Here is a 20856-nt window from a genome sequence, read left to right on the forward strand (position 1 = left end):
ACAAATCTAATACTAATGTAGTTCTCTTATAACCATTTTCTGGATGTATTAAAAAAGTTATGTTATAACCTTGGCCCTAACAATCATAATTACCTACCTTAGTGTATATGAAGATATTTTATTTGTAATTTAGTGAAAACTGTGTACTAAAACATGTCCTTCTAAAATTCAATAGTATAAAAACATGTCTTTCTAAAATTAAATAGTATATCTGTAGTGGAAGCAATTCAAGTTTACATAAATGAGTTCCAGAAATAATTGCTCCAACTTACAGGAGAGTAACAAAGTCATAATGATGATGTGTTTGAGATTTCTTTTATGCCTTGATAAGTTAATTTATATTTTTTCTTTTAATTCTCAAATATTGTTACACTTGAAAAAAATCTGTAGTCTAAGAGTCTTGATGTCCATCCCAAGTATCGTCAATGAATTACTTAATAATTTTAGAGATTATGTCTCAGATTGTATGTAGTAATCAATTTTAAAATTTGTTAAGCACTTACTACAGGACAAATGTTATGCTAAGTATTTTAAATACAGATAACAGAGATAATTTAATACATAACATATATTATATTTATAGTTGCACATGTAAAATATATTTTATATAATAGTTTCTATATTGTATTTTAATGTTTTGAGTAGTTTAAGTGTAAATTTACTGTAAGATACAGGTCTAGTAAAAAATTTTTTTTACTTTTTATTTTGTACTGGAGTATAGTTGATTAACAATGTTGTGTTAGTTTCAGGTGTACAGCAAAGTGATTCAGTTATACATATACATGTATCTGTTCTTTTTCAAATTCTTTTCCCATTTAGGTTATTACAGAATATTGAGCAGAGTTCCCTGTGCTATACAGTAGGTCCTTGATTATCTATTTTAAATATAGCAGAGTGTACATGCCAATCCCAAACTCCCAATCTATCCCTCTCCCCCAACCCTTCCCCTCTGATAACCATAAGTTTTTTCTCTCTGAGTCTGTTTTGTAAATAAGTTCATTTGTATCATTTGTTTTTAGATTCCACATATAAGTGATATCATATGATATTTGTCTTTCTCTGACTAACTTCAGTTAGTATGATAATCTCCAGGTTCATCCATGTTGCTGCAAATGGCATTATTTCATTCTTTTTCTATGACTGAGTAATATTCCATTGTATATATGTACCACATCTTATTTATCCATTCTTCTGTCGATGGACATGTAGGTTGCTTCCACGTCTGGCTATTGTTAACAGTGCTGCAAGGAACACTGGGGTGCATATATTGTTTCGGATCATGTTCTTCTCTGGATACATGCCCAGGAGTGGGATTGCAGGGTCATACGGTAGCTCTATTTTTAACTTAACTTTTTAAGGAACCTCCATACTGTTCTCCGTAGTGGCTGTAACCATTCACGTTCCCACCAACAGTGTAGGAGGGTTCCCTTTTCTCCACACTCTCTCCAGCATTTATCGTTTGTATACTTTTTCATGATGGCCGTTCTGACTGGTGTGAGGTGATATCTCATTGTAGTTTTGATTCGCATTTCTCTAATAATTAGTGATGTTGAGCAGCTTTTCATGTGCCTTTGGGCATCTGTATGTTTTCTTTGGAGAAATGTCTATTTAGGTCTTCTGCCCGTTTTTGGATTGGGTTGTTTTTTGGATATTGAGCTGCATGAGCTCTTTGTAAATTTTGGAGATTAATCCCTTGTCAGTCACATTGTTTGTTTGCAAGTATTTTTCTCCCATTCTGTGAGTTGTCTTTTCATTTAGTTTATGTTTTCCTTTGCTGTGCAAAAGCTTTTAAGTTTCATTAGGTCCCATTTGTTTATTTTTGTTTTTATTTCCATTTCTCTAGGAGGTGGGTCAAAAAGGATCTTGCTGTGATTTATGTCATAGAGGAAAACATAGGCAGAACACTCTAAGAGTTTTATACTGTCTAGCCTTACATTTAGGTCTTTAATCCATTTTGAGTTTATTTTTTTGGACGGCATTAGGGAGCGTTCTAATTTCATTCTTTTACATGTAGCTGTCCAGTTTTCCCAGCACCACTTATTGAAGAGGCTGTCTTTTCTCCATTGTATATTCTTGCCTCCTTTATCAAAGATAAGGTGACCATATGGGCGTGGGTTTATCTCTGGGCTTTCTATCCTGTTCCATTGATCTAATTTGTTTTTGTGCCAGTACCATACTGTCTTGATTATTGTAGCTTTGTAGTATAGTCCGAAGCCAGGGAGCCTGATTCCTCCAGCTTTGTTCTTCTTTCCCAAGATTGCTTTGGCTTTTTGGGGTCTTTTGTGTCTCCATACAAATTTTAAGATTTTTTTTTCTGTTCTAGTTGTGTGAAAAATGCCATTGGTAATTTGATAGGGATTGCATTGAATCTGTAGATTGCCTTGGGTAGTATGGTCATTTTGACAATATCGATTCTTCCAATATTTTTTTCTTATACTTGAAAATATCTGTAGTCTAAGAGTCTTGCTGTCCATCCCAAGTATCATCATTGAATTACTAAATAATTTGAGATTATGTCTCAGATTTTAAAAAATATTACATACAGTTTTAAATACAGATAACAGAGATAATGTAATACCTAACATTATTATATAGTTGCACATGTAAAACATTTTATATAATAGTTTATATATTGTATATTAATGTTGAGTAGTTTCTATAATACAATGTAATATGTTATGTTATATGTAAAATATAAATAAATGTAAATTTACTATACAATACAGATCTAGTCATAATTTTATCTCCCACAACCCCTCTGAAATAGGTATTATTAATGTCAATTTATAGAAGTAAGTGAGACACAACGAAGTTTAGTAATTTACCCAAGGTCTCACAGCTAGTAAATGATTGATTGATAGGATTTGAATCAGTAAGCTGTGCACCCATTTATGTTGTTGTTATCCCACCAGTAGTCAGGCCAAAAATTAGGTTTAAAAACTTAACTCACACATTCATATAACAACGATTGCTAAGCTGAGTTTGGAGATGATAGCCAATCATAAAATCAAGACAGTAGCAAAGGAATAGTAGTGATTGATAGAAGAGGGTACTAAGAATTCTAAGCTTGTAGTAGAGATTTCAAAACCTGGACTGTGCTCATTTTTCACATGACTTTAGGAAGCCACTCACTATGTACTTTCTGTACTTTTTATACCAGCAGAATCAATCTCTGTCTTAGATTCTTGAGCAGCTCAGACCTGTAAAGCCAACAGATGGGATCTGCTTTACAGCTCAGACCTGTAAAGCCAACAGATGGGATCTGAGGCTTTTTTTTTTTTTTAAATTATGAAAGTGGTACATGCACATTAGAGAACAAGGTAGAATTTAAAAAAAAACAACAACAACAAGAAAAGTCACCTAGAACCCCGTCATCAGTAAGGAACATTATTGCCATTTTGGAGCCCTCTTTCTAATGATGATTTGTCCATGCACATGTTCACACAGTGGAGATCATACTCCACAGTACAACGTAGTATCATAAGTTTCTTACCACATCATTACATTTTTTTTAACGTCACTTTAAATTATTGTATGATTGATGATAGTCCATTTTTATATGCTGTCAAGCTATTGCTTCTCAAATCTTTCTCCCCACCAAAGAGCTAACGCCGAATGACATGGGGACTAGGGATTTAACTAAAAGTGGACAATCGCATGCAGGAAATTGCTTCAAAGTCTGTGTCATTTCAATAATTCATAGAAACTTTGCATTTTACTTGGTATATCTGCATTTATTTTCATATTTAAAAATATTAACTCTCTCATATCCTTGAGTAAAATTAGTGCTCCAGGAAGATGTACTGTTTATAGCCTATGGCTCCACACCTTCTTGCACTTATTTGGATGTCGTTGCCCTTGCTCATAGGAGTTCAAAAATACCATGAGCACGGACAGCAGCACCAGAATAACACATGTCCTTCCAATCACATTTCTAAGGATGACATGTATTCAGGTACAGAAATCCCCATAGTGTTGGTAAAATTCATAGTCATTCCAGTGTACTCCAGAACGACAACACAGCAGCTTTGGGAGAGCTCTGGGAGAGGGTCATCTGCTGTTTCATTGCTCCTTTGCATCTACACATTCCAAAGGGAATAAGGACCTGGTATCTCCTCTTTTAGACGTTGTGAGAAAGAAGAAGTGGAGACAGTGAAGGCTGTCCATGAGTTTTAAGAAGAGTTGTCTAGAAAGGGGATTGGCTTTAAGTGCTTTGCTGTAATGACCGGCATGAAAATTGCCTTTTTTTTTTTTTTTTTTTAATGGCTTTTACTATTAGTTCAGGTTGTAACAGATCTTTCTTATTAATATCTTGCTTAAAAGTTTCATACAGAACTAGGCACTCACTACAAATTCCAGGTTTTTGTCCTCTTCCACATTTGAATTCCTATTAATTTATAGTAACTGCTGTTCTCTAGCATTGTAGTATAGTGGTTATCATTACAGATGTCAATTCATTGTCCTTTCTTTTTAAAGTTCTCCTCAGCACACATACCGAGCATTAAAAATTAATTAATTCCATACTACCTGACTGAGAAGGGATAAGTAATGCCTCTAAAAATGGAGACACAAAAGTAGATTTGGAGAGTGAGAATTATGAAAGTAAACTGCTTACCTCAAAGTCACTCAAAATCTTAGCGGCCAAACTGAGATGCATCTAACCGACCTCGGTGCTCCTCACCGCCATCCTCAGCTTGAAAAGTTGCAGCTGTCGGTTACCTGGTGCAGAGCTACACTATCCAGTTAAAACAAACAAAAAATTAAAACATTGCAAATTGAATAAATATTCAGCAATAAATAGAAATGTATGTAACAGGTGGCAAAAAGTTGCAACAAAGCTTCATGTTACTTCCATTTGTGGGCTCTAATACATGATACAGTTCAACTCTGGGCATTCGTAAGATTCCAAAGAGATGTCAGCACTGTTTTGGGGAAACAGATTTTGAGTTAGGGCAATGAGGACTAGGATTAAATGAGTTGGGATATATGAGTTTTGTATTTAAAAGGAAAAAAAACAATCTATCTTTTGGAAAAATTAATCTTTGCTTCAAAGTTTTTTCTTTTTTTTACTGAAAATATCTTCAAAATCTATTGTGATTCCTTCCAGAGATGGTTTGAATCATTTCCTCTAGTTGGTATTTCAAACAGATCAGAGATACCTTCACTCCTCTAGCTAGATAGTTTTGATTTAATCATTTTGTGTGTGTGTGTGTGTGTGTGTGTGTGTGTATGTTTTCCCTAACATTTGGTTTAACCTAACTTAGCCTTCCTGAATTATGTTTAGTACTTATTTTTTTTCAAGAAAAGAATAGCTTTCTCAAATAAAATTTATCATCTGCAAATTCCATTGCATTTGGCCAGTATTAATTATAGCAGCCTCACAGAGTGGATAGATTTCTTGGGGGGTTTTCCTGGTGATAGGTGCCATCTGCCAAGATCAAAGACACATGTTTATTACATCTAGAAGTTCTAAATCTTAAGACTTAATTTCCAATTATACCATTAGACGGGTCTCTCGCTGCCATAGCATCTTTCCCAGTTTAGTAGTATTCATAGCTGTACTTTTCAGAGATGCTTGATACTCATGTGCCCTTCTCAGTATTTAGACAGAAACAAAATAACAACATTAGAAAAATTCTTCGAAAATTACCAGTAGAATACAAGGAATTTAAACCTGTGTTTAATTCTAGATACTTTTCTCACCTAAAAGTAAGTCAGAACAGACAATATTTAAAGGTATAAATTCTGTGGTAACTGACTAAAGGAAAGCTTGCTAGAATCTCTAATAGTTTTTGGAAGTAATTAGAAGCAAAGCATAATTTATTGTCCCTCTCTGCATGGCATAATGGAAATACTTAATAGAAAAATAAATGAAACCTCAAAACAGTAAGAAATGCAATTTACTAGACCATAATAATTTGAGATATTTAGTTACAGATATACAAAACAGTGTAGACTTTAGCAAGAACCAGAAACTGTGTGTTCTTATGTATGACCAGAGTAAGCTTTATCTACAGCTATAATATTTTTTTCAAACTAGATATCATCCTGTAAGAAAGGAACAATTAAAAATAAGACTATCATCCAATTTTGTGTAGAACTAAATATTTTCATCCTGGAGGCTTTTGTTTTGCGTATGTTATATTGATATTGCTAGAATTGCAAACAGGATGATATTTTTTTTTTACAAGTTACCTTCTCAGAGAAAAATATCATACTTACGAGAAAAATATGAAATAATGTATCAGATAATTCTTTATGATTTACATTTGATTATTATTGAAAGTATCAGCTTATAATATTTCCATAGGCCATCAGGAAAGTTGGCAAGGGAGCAGAGACCAAGAGGGACAGGATGAGGACAGGAGTCAAGAGGGTTCTAGCCTCACTTCTTCATTTATCTGTGTCCTTGAATTTGGCACCTGTCAGTGGTCTAAGAAGAAAAACATTAAATAACTGTTGGCGTCTACTTTATCTTAAACCCATAAATGTTTCATGGAATAAATTTGACAACTTTTAACCTTTTTTAAAAATCTAGGCTTTTGATATTAAGTACCAGATACAGATAAATGGAAATCCATGATAAAAGTGCCACCTCAAGTTACTAGCCCATGTCCTGGTGATCTGTATGGGATGATGGTCTATTAACTAACTTTCTTTTCTCCTAATAAGATTACTTTCCATTGATGGATACCAATGTCATTTGGTTTAACTCTGAGAAACTATTATCAGGGGACTGATCTGGAAGCGAGTTCTCCACTAATGTTTCTGCTGGCTTTGCTTTTTCTCAGGCTAAGCGTTCTACATTGGAATCTGGATAAAGTATTTCAGCAAAGCACTGAGTTTACTTCTGTCCAACCTATTGACTAATAGCAGACTCAAAGCATCTACTATTTCATTATTTGCCCCCTAGCTTCAGCAAGGTATCAACTTTACAGCATTATTAACTTGAAAAATATGCTACAAAGCATATTTCTCAGAAGTTTTGCTCTGACATGGGTGGGGTGTAGGACCTGGTGGGGATGTTCTGCCAGGAGTATCCACGAGCTTGTAACAGTTTCCTCTAGTAGAAACTTCCCAAGAAAATGCCTCCACCATAGTAGAGAAGGGTGAACTGTATTGCCGAAGTGAAAGCTTTTCTTTTTCAGTTATTTTTGTTTTTTCCTTCTGTATCTTTTATTTCATACAGTTTAAAGAACAATATGTAAAATTGGGAAAAAATTTGTGTTAATTTCCCAGTTAAATTTCCAACACACCCTACCTTAGTTTTCTTGACGTTCAAAATGGGGACAATATAACCTATCCAACCGTAGTATAGAAAAATGGAAAATGCTTTTTGTAGAAACAATGAAAAACTGTTTTCATATAAAATAATGAGCTCATACTAATGTATAATGTCTTTATTTTTATCTCATTATTTAAATGATATCTCTCTTTAAAACTGTATGCAGATGGTTCACAAGCACCAGCCAGGCCTCCTAAACCACGACCCCGCAGGACTGCACCAGAAATTCACCACAGAAAACCCCACGGGCCTGAGGCAGCATTGGAAAATGTCGATGCAAAAATTGCAAAACTCATGGGAGAGGGTTATGCCTTTGAAGAAGTGAAGAGAGCCTTAGAGATAGCCCAGAATAATGTCGAAGTGGCCCGTAGCATCCTCCGAGAATTTGCCTTCCCCCCTCCCGTCTCCCCACGTCTAAATCTATAGCAGCCAGGACTGTAAACACCAGAACACGAAGCAATTGCTGAATATTCCAGATGTGTGGAAAGGAGAAAAGTGAGATGGAATTCAAGAGAGAACGTCTCCTCCTCACGTGGCATCTTGAGAAGAGAAAGGCTCGGAAGTGCTGCTTCTCAGAAGACAGCTTCTTGCTCAGGATGCCAATGGCCGCGGCTTCCTTATTTTTGCTAGCCATACTTTTAAATCAGGGTTGAACTGACAAAAATAATTTAAAGACGTTTACTTCCCTTGAACTTTGAATCTGTGAAATGCTTTTCCTTGTTTACAAGTTGGCAAAGTTGCAGTTTGTTTTTTAGTTTTGTTTGGGGACTTTTTTGATACCTGTACTGTGTTCTTGATAGACCCTCTGTACAGTGGTCAGGTCTGCTGTAACATTTTCTACCAACTCCCTTGCTGTCTGCGTCAACAGCTAAGTCACATATTCATTGTGATCGCTCCCGTCCCACCCCCCCGAACCCAGGTCCAGTTCCATTTCTCCCATTTACAAGATGCTTTAAAGGTTCTGATTTTCAACGTATCAAATTAATGCAAAAAAAGTGTGTGGCCTTCACTACTGAGTCTTTTCTTTGGAAACCATCACTGTTGAGAGATGGGGAAAATCTGAAATGTATAAAGCATTTTTTGGTCAGTGAACTGCCTTTTATAAGGGGTTTTCATATAATATAGAAGAGCTTCCCTTTTTGTGTAAGCTTTGTGATCTTCCACACTCTCATCTTTGTCATCCCAGGGGTGTCACGACTCTAAAAAAAAAAACCTAAAATATTAGAAAGCAACTACCGCAGAGGTGGGAGAATACACTTGCACATGACAATGCCGTATTGAAGTTATATAATGAGGTCCCCTGATATTTATGCCGCATTACTTTGAGGCATGCTGAATAAGAGGGCCGTCTCCCAGAAGTACATTAATAATTTTCAGATAAAACTATGGCCATACCTTTCCCAAAGTGGAATAGAGTTCATTTCCTGTTTGAGTGATTACACTCTGGTACCTAAAAAGTTTAGGAACCAGTTCATATTGCAGTGGAAATGTTACATCTTTGGCGCACTGTTAAGTGCTAATGCTACTGTGGCAGTGTTTATTTTTCTTTTGCAAAATTCTTAGTAATTTTCTCTCTCCCATCAAATTAGAGTTCGTATTTAATTTTTCAATTCTCTCATTCATTGCTCCACATTGCTCCATCCAGTCAGGTATAAGAAATTTATATAGTTTTGCCTTTTTTGCAAAATGGAGGTTGGTTCTTCAGAAACCGTGTTATTACTTTTAATAAACCTACAAATATTTATTGGGCATCTATGATGTGCTCCACGCTGTCAGGCACTGTGTTCTTAAAGCACAAACCATCACAAACTGATTCCATTGTAATATTCTGTTATCCTCTGTCTGCACTTTTGATGGTGAAAAGTGTCTCTGCTGGACAAAGCCTGGAAGGTTTCCACCAGCGCTTTAGAATTTTCAGGCAATCTGCTTTTTTTTTTTTTTTCTTCTTAAGTTAGTGAAGAAATTAGACAAAACCAGGTCTGTGTTAAATGCTTGAACCCACAGAAGGTTTTCTAAACGTGGACTGATTGCAGGTTTGTGCACGTTTCTGCCACTCCTTTAACTTCACACAGTGTGATGTAAAAAGATGCATCTGATAGTGAACCTTTCTTCAGGATTTGAAAGCATGTAACCAAACATGTGGCAGAGCCAAAGGAAATTAACAGTCAGGACTTGTGTAGTCATTGCGTTGACCTGGGGAGGGAACTAACGCATTCCTTCGTGAGCTGACATGTGCCCTTACTTGACAGTTTGATCTCCTGACATGAGGTACCTGAGGAGTCACAGGCCTTGGATAGTTTGTGCTCGTATTTTAATTTCTTCAGCTGATTCTGAGCTGGTTCATGTCCCTGGAAGAGAATTTTTAATTTGCTTTAGATGTTCTTCCTGTAAGTAGGTATATGAGGGCAGTTTTTTACACTTTTAAAAACTGCATTGGCTAATTCTCCATTGCTTTATGAACTCCATGTTATGTCATCATGATTTTTCATTTATTTTATTAGTTTCTGATGTCACGTTGGAATAGCACTGTGTTTTTTTTTTTATGACTTGCTGATCTTAGGTACAGTCTAAAAGCCAAAAGTTGCCACTTCATTGTGATAACATTGTTATAACATTCTTGGAGAAGGATGTAAAATACGAATATTAGGAAGCATAGTATATTCTCATTCAAACAATTTTCAAAAAATGTGTGAAAATTTCCAGTGAGGATTAGAAAAAGACTGGTGACAATATAGTAAATTTAGGCCTGAATTTTTAAAAATCTATTTTGCGAAGAAAACTTACTAGCCTCCACCAAAATCTCTCTGTATCTAGTGCTCAATAGCAACAATTAGTTTTATCATTAAAAAGAACGAATCAAAATTTTGTATGGAATGGAAAGAGGGAAACTTTCTATCAAACACTATCATGAAAAACCTATTGCTACCTATTACCTACGACTTACCAAACTCAGAAGTTTTTTTTTAGGAAATAATTAAACCAAAATACATTTTTAAATTATAAAAGTGACTAGCCATTAATGGTTGGAAATGAACCAGGTTTGGTTTCACTGTGATCCAAAAAGTTTGACATTCCTCCCATGTCTCAAGACTTGGTAATATGATTATTTTCAAAGCCAGTATGACATATAATTCATATAATTAAAACAGATTGTGGCCAACGTTAACCTGCTCTCCCCTGTCCCCCAACATATTCTGGGGGTAGAAATACTTATTCTCAAAGATAGTCCAGTAAATTAATCTCCACAATCTCTTTTTCCCCTTGATGTCTGTAATATCTACCCTGGCCAAATTTTCTAGAATTGAATCAGCAGTGCTTATGGTGATCTTGAACTTCCTTCCACAAAGATGACCTTTAGCCCCTCCCCATCCATATTCCCTTGCCTATATTGCAAATAGTCTTAGTAATAGAGCCCTAACTGCAACTTCAAAGGGCCCATTGGTTAACTCAGTATTTCACACACAAGAACACTTTCAAAGATTTCTTCATAATGTGAATTTTTTCTCTTTCAGTTCCAGAAGCATTTCCTACAGTTTGGACATTATTTTTCCTCTCGGATCTTCAACTTGAAGCTTTAATTTGCACTGAATTATCTAACCTGGTTAAAATTTTAATCTTTTCTCTTAATGCTGACAGATTTGGAAGCAAATTACAGTATGTTTTCAACAATACAGGTACTGCCTGTTGACCTGGAATTTTAATGCTTCTAGGAAAAGTTTCCAGAAAATGACAGCAGTTGAGTGAAGGGTTTTCTTCCCAATTTACTATTTTATTTTTTTAATGCCTTTTTTAAACTTGTCTAATATGGCAAAATAGTTATGTGTTCAATTAATTTATATTTTATTCATCCTTTTTCAATTCTGGTTATTATGTAAACGCCAGTACTTTATCTGTTCTTTTAAGGTATTTTATAAAATGAATGTTAACAAAAGCAGAGTTGGTATTTTATTTTTCAAATGAATGCAAACATTTCTTTCACAGCACTTCTATGTTGTATTTTTTTCCTTCGTGTTAAGCAAAAGACATGTGACTTAAGAGCTAACCGGCCAAAGTGGTACAAAGTACCCATCCCAGATGACTTAGTTATTAAATACCAAAACCATATCATTTAAAGATATTTCACAGAGATAAGCTACTCCCATGTCTTAGAACTGAAAGTCAAAGTTATATTAAGGTTCTGAGTAAGAAATATCATATCTGGGAAAGGCTGACAGTCTTCTGATGACATACCATATAATTGTTCATTCTTAACCAACAGTAACATTTATTCTTTAAATTCTTGATTTTTCTAATCATTTGTTAGTGGCCAGTACATATTAGGGAGAGAACAATGGCGATAAACCATGTTAATAAGTGCTTTTATATCAGGAACCATAGCAGAATGTTGTGAGAAATCATTGGTACATGCAAAATCTCATGCATAGTAGTGCTTCAAAGCACACACAATTAAATGGAAGATACAAGCACGTAATTCCAATACAATGAATACTGTACATAAGTTATCACATTGTACTGGCATTATGTGCTTATGGTAAGTGCTGAAGAACTATACTGGGCCCTTAACATATGCAAGGAACTTAGTATCAAAGCATTTAATGCTTTGTGACCACCTAGAGGGGTGGGATAGGGAGGGTGGGAGGGAGGGAGATGCAAAAAAAAGAAAGAAAGAAAAATAAAAAAACAAAGCATTTAATCCTTTCAACAACCACATGCCTCTTCTAGGACTGTGAAAGTAAAGCAGGGTATGATATGTTCCTTCTGGTAAGCTAGACAAATGATAAGGCTGTGTAGCATTTTGTCAGCCCGAAAGAGAAGCAAGGTTTTTGCTGTTAAGAAAGAACTCCGGAGGTAAAGCTTTTCAAACAGGAACAGCACACATGATAAAACACTTACTTAGGCAACGGTGAGAAGTAGTAGGGCCTATGGAACACAGCAGAGACTAGGGAGGGTATACTGATGTCTGAAGGTGAGGGACCATGCCAGTCACTCTCAGATCCTAGGAACCATAGGATTAGAAATCACTTGCTGGAGGTCAGAGATGCTAATATCCATGAAAATGCCCAGAGAAATTAGGGTGTGTCTAACAAGAATTGCCACATCAAATAATCATCAGGATAAGGGAAATTTAATTTTCATGGCTTTCTTTCATATCCCTCTTTTGTTTGATTTTTTTCAAGGGAATCTGGGCAGTATTCTTAACTACCTATTTTTGCTTCTTTTTCATCCTTACTGCCACCACCCTCTTTTGGGTCTGAATTTTGACTGCCCTAGAATTTTAAATAGCCTGTAATTGACCTCTTTGGCTCTAGTGCAAGACAGAATGAAGTTTCTGAAATTCAAATCCAGTGTTACACCGATGTAAAACTCCTGATGACTTTCTATGGTAGGGATTCCTTGTCTGCATTCCTCTTTCTACTCATCTCCCACTCCAGGCCCTCTTCACTTCTGCTGAGCTGGCAACTGCCCAAATGAGCTCCATGTTTTGTACTTGCTAGTCCTTCTGAATATTCCTTTCCCTTTTTCCAGCCTGTACTATTCATTCTTCAAAATCCAGCTCCATCATTTCCTCTGTGAAGCATTTCCTATCTTATCCCACATGTCAAGTTGAGCATGTCATCTACATCTCACACGGCACCAATATTCTAATGCTTACCATGTGGTTTTTGCAATTACTTCATTCTACAGATGGCCCCAACTAGACTGAACTTCTTTAATCTATGTCTGTGTCCCAAGCTCCTAATATAGAGCCTAGCACATAGTAAACAAATGTTTCGAATAAATGAAAATGGCACTCTTAAGCAGCCAACAGTGGAAACAGTCCTGAAAGCTAGTAAAGCTCTGCAACTAACTACCTGTGTGGAATGCCATCTCTTTGATTCGTCTTTCTTCACCCATGGACTAGGAAATATAAAAGCGTACTCACTAACGTGATTACAGTAGATGCCTTAGTTTTTCTTCACTGTTTGGATGGGGAGCAAAAGTTATTTCATAACAAAAAAAAAAATCATTCACAAAGTAAAAGCTAGGAGGTTTTGAAATTTAATTTGAAGATTTAACTTTTTAAAAATTTATTCTTTTTAGTAACTTGAGAGGCTAAGAGAATACTTAATTCTTCATAAAGAGGTTATGACAAACATGTCTGTTCAAGAGACTACTCACATATTCCCATGGCAATGTAACTGTGGTTAAGAGTGCAGGCTCTGGAGCCAGACTGCCTAAGATCAATTCCTATATCTGCTCCTTCCAAGTTACATGACCTTAGACAGGTGTCCTAACCTCTTAGTGCATCAGTTACCTCGTCTGTAAAATAAGAATAGCAACCAAACCTACAGTAAAGGATTTATAGGGGGCTCAGTGAGTGAATACTGATAAAGAACTTAGAACATGTCTAGTACCATTGAATGCTCAATAAATGGCAGCTCTAATTACCACATACCCTAAAGAACTTAAGCCACATTTCATCTCCCAGGACCCCCAGAGTAGATGGCAAAGAGAAGCATGTCAGATTTATCCTATCTTTTCACATAGCAAAAGGTAGACAACAGTGTAACAAGTTTGTTCTGGCTAAACTGAGAAAATTTAAAACTTTGAAAGGTAATGAGCTACACATTCTACTGACAAATTGCAGAGTTGAGTTTTTAACGTAAAACATTTACTATCATCATGCACTCTTCCTGTGTGTTTGCTACACAAAGCCCAATACAATGAAGGTAGAGATTAGAGGTGGTGAGATGGCTAGATCACCAAGGTTAGTCTGGGCTCCTCCAGAGCTGCTTTCTTCCGCATTGACCACCACCTAGACCAAATACTCAGAAGCTCTACTTTATTAATAGATGAAAGCTTTTTTTTTTTTAAGTTTAAAATCTAGTTCAAGCACAACAAATAATTTTGTCTTTGGGATATAGAGAAAAGTGGCATAACTAGTGGGTTCCTTTAGTCACTTCATACTAAACCAGAGGTAGAAGAAGATTTTCCCTAGAATGAGGCTATAGCCCCAATGCTGAAAACAACAGGTACTAACTAAATGCCTCTATATTCTACAAACCCACCTAGCGAAACTCTGCAGGACTCATTGAGAAGCTGGTAGCAGAACTCTCATCCACAGCCTTCAAAATATATACACAGAAGATGACTGACCTGGGAGAAGTGAGTAATGGGTGAGAATGTTATGGACTGAATCCACCTCTCCTAATCCAAGTAATGTTATCTGCAGAAAAAAGTCAATTACAGAGATTAAGAAACTGTCATTTTATTCTACTGAATGTCTACTTACACCATGGACTGATGTGCCATCTGGGAGTATTTGAGCAGAGTGAAAACAAAACGGTCAAGAGGGACTTGCAATGGAATCACCTGACAAGCAGCCTCACCAGTGGGAGGGCAAGGATACACATTCTTACAAGACAAGCAGACCCCTGTTGAGGCAGCTGACCTTAAGCCATCTTGACACAAGAAGGCTGCCTCTAAGGCACAATAAGCCAAGCATCAAAAGACTTTGAGCTGTATGCCACTGGACCAGGCATGAGGGAACCCTGCCAGTGAATATCTTTTGTGTCAGATAGTAACCCAGTGAAAAGAGAAAATTTTAAAAGCAGCAAGAGAAAACCATACAAGGGAACCCCCATAAGGCTGATTTTTCAGCAGAAATTGTGCAGATCAGTAGGAGTGCCATGATATACTTCAAGTGCTAAAAGGAAGAAAAAAAAAAACCCTACAACCAAGAATTCCCTATTTGGCAAGGTTATCACTGAGAATTGAAGGAAAGACAGAATTTCCCACACAAGTAAAAACTAAGAGTCATCACCACTAAACCAGCCTCACAAGAAATGTTAAAGGGTCTTCTTTAAGGGAAAGAGAAAAGGATATCGCTAGAAATAAGAAAATGTATTTTAAAAATCTCTATATCACTGATATAGGCAAATACATAGTAAAGGCAGTGGATCAACCACTTAAACAGCTAGTATGAAGGTTAAAAGACAAATTCAAAAAATCAGCTATCACTACAATAAGTAGTTAACTTAAGGGATATACAAAATAAAAAGATATAAAATATGATGTCAAAAACATAAAATATTGGGAGGGTGGTAATAAAAAATCCTAGAGCTTTTAGACTATGTTAAACTTAAGTGACTATCAGCTTAAAACAGATAGACAGACAAACAGATAGACAGACAAACAGATGTGAACCTCATGGTAACCACAAAGCAAAAACCTACCATAGATACATAAAAAAATAAAGATAAAAGAACCCAAATATAACATTAAAGAGAGTCATCAAACCACAAAAGTAGAGATTTAAAGAAGAAAAAAACCAGAATTACAAAAGCAACCAGAAAACATTTAACAAAACAGCAATAAGGACATACCTATTGACAATCACTTTAGATATCAATGGACTAAATGCTCCAGTCAAAAGACACAGGATGGCTGAACGGATAAAGAAACAAGACCCGTCTGTATGCTGCCTACAAGAGGCTCATTTCACTCACTTTACAACTCACTTAAAAACACACAAAGTGAAAAGATGGAAAAAGATATTCAATGTAAATGAAAACAAAAAGAATGCTGAGGTAGCAATATTATATTAGACAACAGACTTCAAAACAAAGACTATAAGAAAATACAAGGAAGAGCATTACATAATGATAAAGGGGTCAATCCAAGAAGAGGATATAACATTCAGAAATATTTATGCACCCAACACAGGAGCACCTAAGTATATAAAGCAAATGTTAACAGACATAAAGGGAGAAATTGACAGTAATACGGTAACAGTAGGGAATTTTAACACTCCACATATAGCAATGGATAGATCATCCAGACAGTATATAAGGAAATACTGACCTTAAATGATACACTAGAGCAAATAAAATATATATATGTATGTGTGTGTGTGTGTGTGTGTGTGTATATATATATATATATATATATATATATATATATATATATATATATATATATATATATAGTGTGTATGTATATATGTGTATGTATATATATGGAACATTCCACCCCAAAACTGTAGAATACACATTCTTTTCAAGTACACATGGAACAGTCTTCATAACAGACTACATGCTAGGCCACAAAATAATTATCAATAAGTTTAAGAAGACTGAAATCATACCAAGCATCTTTTCAGACCACAGTGGTATGAAACTAGAAATCAGTTATAAGAACAATACTGGAAAAGACAAAAACATCTAGAGCCTAAACAACATGCTACTAAAAAACCAATGAGTCCCTGGAGAAATGGAAAAGGAAATTTTAAAAAACCTTGAAAAACACAACCATACAAAATCTATTGGATGCAGCACAAGCAGTCCTTAGAGGGAAGTTCATAGCAATACAGGCCTTCCTCATAAAACATGAAAAATCTCAAATAAACAACGTAACCTACCACTTAAAAGAATTAGAAAAAGAAGAAACAAAAGCAAAAAACCTAAGTCAGTGAAAGGAAGGAAATAATAAAGATCAGAGAAGAAATAAATAGAGATTAATAAAACAATAGACAAAAAATCATTAAAGCCAAGAGCTGATTCTTTGGAAGGGTAAACAAAATCGATAAAGCTCTGGCCAGACTCACCAAAAAGAAAAGAGAGAAGTCCCAAATAAACAAAATAAGAAGTAAAAGAGGAGAAATAACAAGAGATACCACAGAAGCACAAAAAAACTATAAGAGAATACTATGAACAACTATACGCCAAAGAATTGGACAACCTAGAAGAAATGGACAAGTTTCTAGAAACATACAGCCCACCAAAACTGAATCAAGAAGAAAGAAATAATTTGAACAGACTGATCACTAGAGGTGAAATAGAATCTGTAATTTAAAAAAAATATATATATATATATACTTGCTGCAAAAAAAGTCCAGGACCAGATGGCTTCATTGGAGAATTCTACCAAACATGCAAAGAAGAATTTATACTGATCCTTCTCATTCTTCCAAAAGACTGAAGAGAGGAGAACACTCCCAAAGTCATTCTATGAAGCCTCCATTACCCTGATACCAAAACCAGACAAACATACCACCAAAAAAAAAAAAAAAGAAGAAAATTACAGGCCTATAACTTTGATGAATAAAGATGCAAAAATTCTCAACAGAATATTAGCAAACTGAATCCAACAACACATAAAAAAGATCATACACTATGATCAAGTTGGATTCATTCCAGGGTCACAAGGATGGCTCTACATATGCAAATCAATCAATGTGATACACCACATCAACAAAAGAAAAGACAAACACCATATGATCATCTCAATAGATGCAGAAAAAGCATTTGATAAAATTCAACATCCATTCATGATAAAAACTCTCACCAAAGTGGGTATAGAGGGAACATATCCCAACATAATAAAAGCAATTTATGACAAGCCCACAGCTAACATAATACTCAACAATGAAAACCTGAAAGCCTTCCCACTAAAATCTGGAAAAAGACAAGGATGCCCACTTTCACCACTTCTATTCAACACAGTATTGGAAGTCCTAGCCACAACAATCAGACAAGAAAAAGAAATAAAAGGTATCCAAATTGGAAACGAAGAGGTAAAACTGTCATTACGTGCAGATGAAATGATACTATGTATAGAAAACCCTAAAGCCTTCACACAAAAACTACTAGAACTGATAAATGAATTCAGCAAGGTAACAGAATACAAGATTAACATACAGAAATCTGTTGCATTTCCTTACACTAACAATGAAATACCAGAAAGGGAAAGTAAAAAACAATCCCTTTTAAAATTGCATCAAAAAAACTAAAATACTTAGGAATAAACCTGATCAAGGAGGTGAAAGACTTACACGTTAAGAACTATAAAACTCTGATAAAGGAAACTTAATATGATTCAAAGAAATGGAAATATATCCCATGCTCTTGAATTGAAAGAATTAATACTGTTAAAATGGCCATGCTACCCAAAGCAGTCTACAGATTTAATGTGATCCCTATCAAGTTACCCATGACATTTTTCACAGAACTAGAACAAATAATCCTAAAATTTATATCAAGCCATAAAAGACCCAGAATTGCAAAACCAATCCTGAGGGGAAAAGAAACAAAGCTGGAGGCATAACCCTCCCAGACTTCAGACAATACTACAAAGCCATAGTGATCAAAACAGTGTGGTACTGGCACAAAAACAGACCTATGGATCAATGGAACAGAATAGAGAGCCTAGAAATAAACTCACACACCTGTGGTCAATTACTCTTTGACAAAGGAGGCAAGAATATACAGTGGAGAAAAGAGTCTCTTCAGCAAGTGATTGGGAAAGCTGGACAGCCACATGTAAATCAATGAAGTTAGAACACTTCCTCACATCCTACACAAAAATAAATGCAAAATGGCTTAAAGACTTAAATATAAGACATGACACCATAAAACTCCTAGAAGAGAACATAGGCAAAACATTCTCTGACTTAAATCGTAGCAGTGTTTCCTTAGGTTAGCCTCCCAAGGCAACAGAAATACAAGCAAAAATAAACAAATGGGACCTAATGAAACTTATAAGTTTTTGCACAGCAAAGGAAACCATAAACAAAACAAAAAGACAACCCACAGAATGCGAGAAAATACTTGCAAATGATGCGACTGACAAGGGCTTAATTTCCAAAACACACAAACAGCCCATACAACTCAATAACAAAAAAAACAAACAACCCAATCAAAAAATGGGCAGAAGACCTAAATAAGACATTTCTCCAAAGAAGGCATACAGATGGCCAAGAGGCAAATGAAAAGATGATAGACATTGCTAATTATTAGAGAAATGCAAATCAAAACTACAATGAGGTATCACCTCACACCAGTCAGAATGGCCATCATTAAAAAGTCTACAAATAATAAATGCTGGAGAGGGTGTGGTCAACAGGGAACCCTCCTACACTGTTGGTGGGAATGTAAATTGGTGCAGCCACTATGGAAAACAGTATGGAGGTTCCTTAAAAAACTAAAAATAGAGTTACCCTATGATCCTGAAACCCCATTCCTGGGCATACATCTGGAGAAAACTGTAATTTGAAAAGATACATGCACCCCAATGTTCAAAGCAGCACTATTTTCAATAGCTAAGACATGGAAGCAACCTAAATGTCCATTGACAGATGAGTGGATAAAGAAGATGTGGTGTGTGTGTGTACAAATACATACACACACATACACACACACACACACACACAGGAATACTACTCCACCTTAAAAAAGAATGAAATAATGCCATTTGCGGCAACATGGATGGACCTAGAGATTATCATACTAAGGGAAGTCAGTCAGAAAGAGAAAGGCAATTATTGCATCATTTATATGTGTAATCTAAAATATGATACAAATGAACTTATTTACAAAACAGAAACAGACTCACAGATATAGAAAGCAAACATGGTTACCAAAGGGGAAAGGAGGCGGGAGGGATAAATTATGAGTTTGGGATTAGCAGATACAAACTACTATATATAAAATAGATAAACGACTGAATCCTACTATATAGCACAGGGAACTATATTCAATATCCTGTAATAAACAATACTGCAAAAAATATCTCGAAATGAATGAAAATAGAAACACAACTTTCCAAAATCTGAGATGCAGCAAAAGCAGTCCTAAGAGGGAAATTCACAGCGATGCAGACCTACCTCAAGATATAAGAAAAACCTCAAAGAACATACCTTTATGCCTAAAGGAATTAGAAAAAGAACAAATAATCCCCCAAAGTTAGTAGAAACAAGGAAATAATAAAGATCAGAGTGGGAATAAATGAAATAGACACCAAAAAAAATTAGAAAATATCAAAGAGGTGGTTCTTTTAAAAGGTAAACAAAACTGACAAACCTTTAGACAGACTCTTCAAGAAAAAAAAGAGAGGGCCCAAATAAAATTACAAATGAAAGAGCAGAAGGTCCAATTGATATTGCAGAAATACATTTAACCCTTGAACAATGCAAGAGTTAGGGTGCTGACCCTCCACACAGTCAAAAATCTGTGTACAACTTATAGTTGGCCCTCCTTATACATGATTCCTCCATATCTGTGGTTCCACATCCACAAATTCAACCAACTGTGGGTCATGTAGTACTGTAGCATTTACTACTGAAAAAAATTCACATATAAGTGAACCCATGCAGTTCAAACCAGTGTTTTTCAAAAGTCAATTGTACAATCATGAGACTACTACACAGATATGCTAACAAACTGCACAACCTAGAAAAATGGATACATTCCTAGAGACATACAATCTTCCAAGACTAAATCAAGAAAAAAATAGAAAATCTGGCCAGACCAATTACTAGTAATGAAATTGAATCAGTAATCAAAAAACTCCCAGAAAACAAAAGAAGTCCAGGATTAGATGGCTTCACAGGGGAATTCTACCAAACATTTAAAGAGGAGTTAATACCTATCCTTCTCAAACTGTTCCAAAAAATTGTAGAGGAGGGATCACTTCCAAAGTCATTCTGTGAGATCAGCATTACTCTGATACCAAAACCAGACAAAGATACCACAAAAAAAAAATTATAGGCCAATATCCCTGATGAATATAGATGCAAAAATTCTCAATATTAG

General features: G+C 35.5%; 1 protein-coding gene across 5 annotated transcripts in view; it reads left to right on the top strand.

Annotated features, from left to right (window-relative positions):
• Positions 1-11167, top strand: part of CBLB (Cbl proto-oncogene B) — a 209378-nt gene extending 198211 nt beyond the window's left edge. For all 5 annotated transcript variants that reach the window (XM_068546811.1, XM_068546814.1, XM_068546817.1 and 2 more), the window contains one exon: positions 7452-11167. In XM_068546811.1, the coding sequence (XP_068402912.1) occupies positions 7452-7711 (260 nt within the window). In that variant the 3' untranslated portion in view covers positions 7712-11167. The remainder of the gene's footprint in view (positions 1-7451) is intronic.
• Positions 11168-20856: the final 9689 nt, after the last annotated feature.

Source organism: Eschrichtius robustus, chromosome 6 (genome assembly GCF_028021215.1).
Source record: "Eschrichtius robustus isolate mEscRob2 chromosome 6, mEscRob2.pri, whole genome shotgun sequence".
Taxonomy (NCBI): Eukaryota; Metazoa; Chordata; class Mammalia; order Artiodactyla; family Eschrichtiidae; genus Eschrichtius; species Eschrichtius robustus.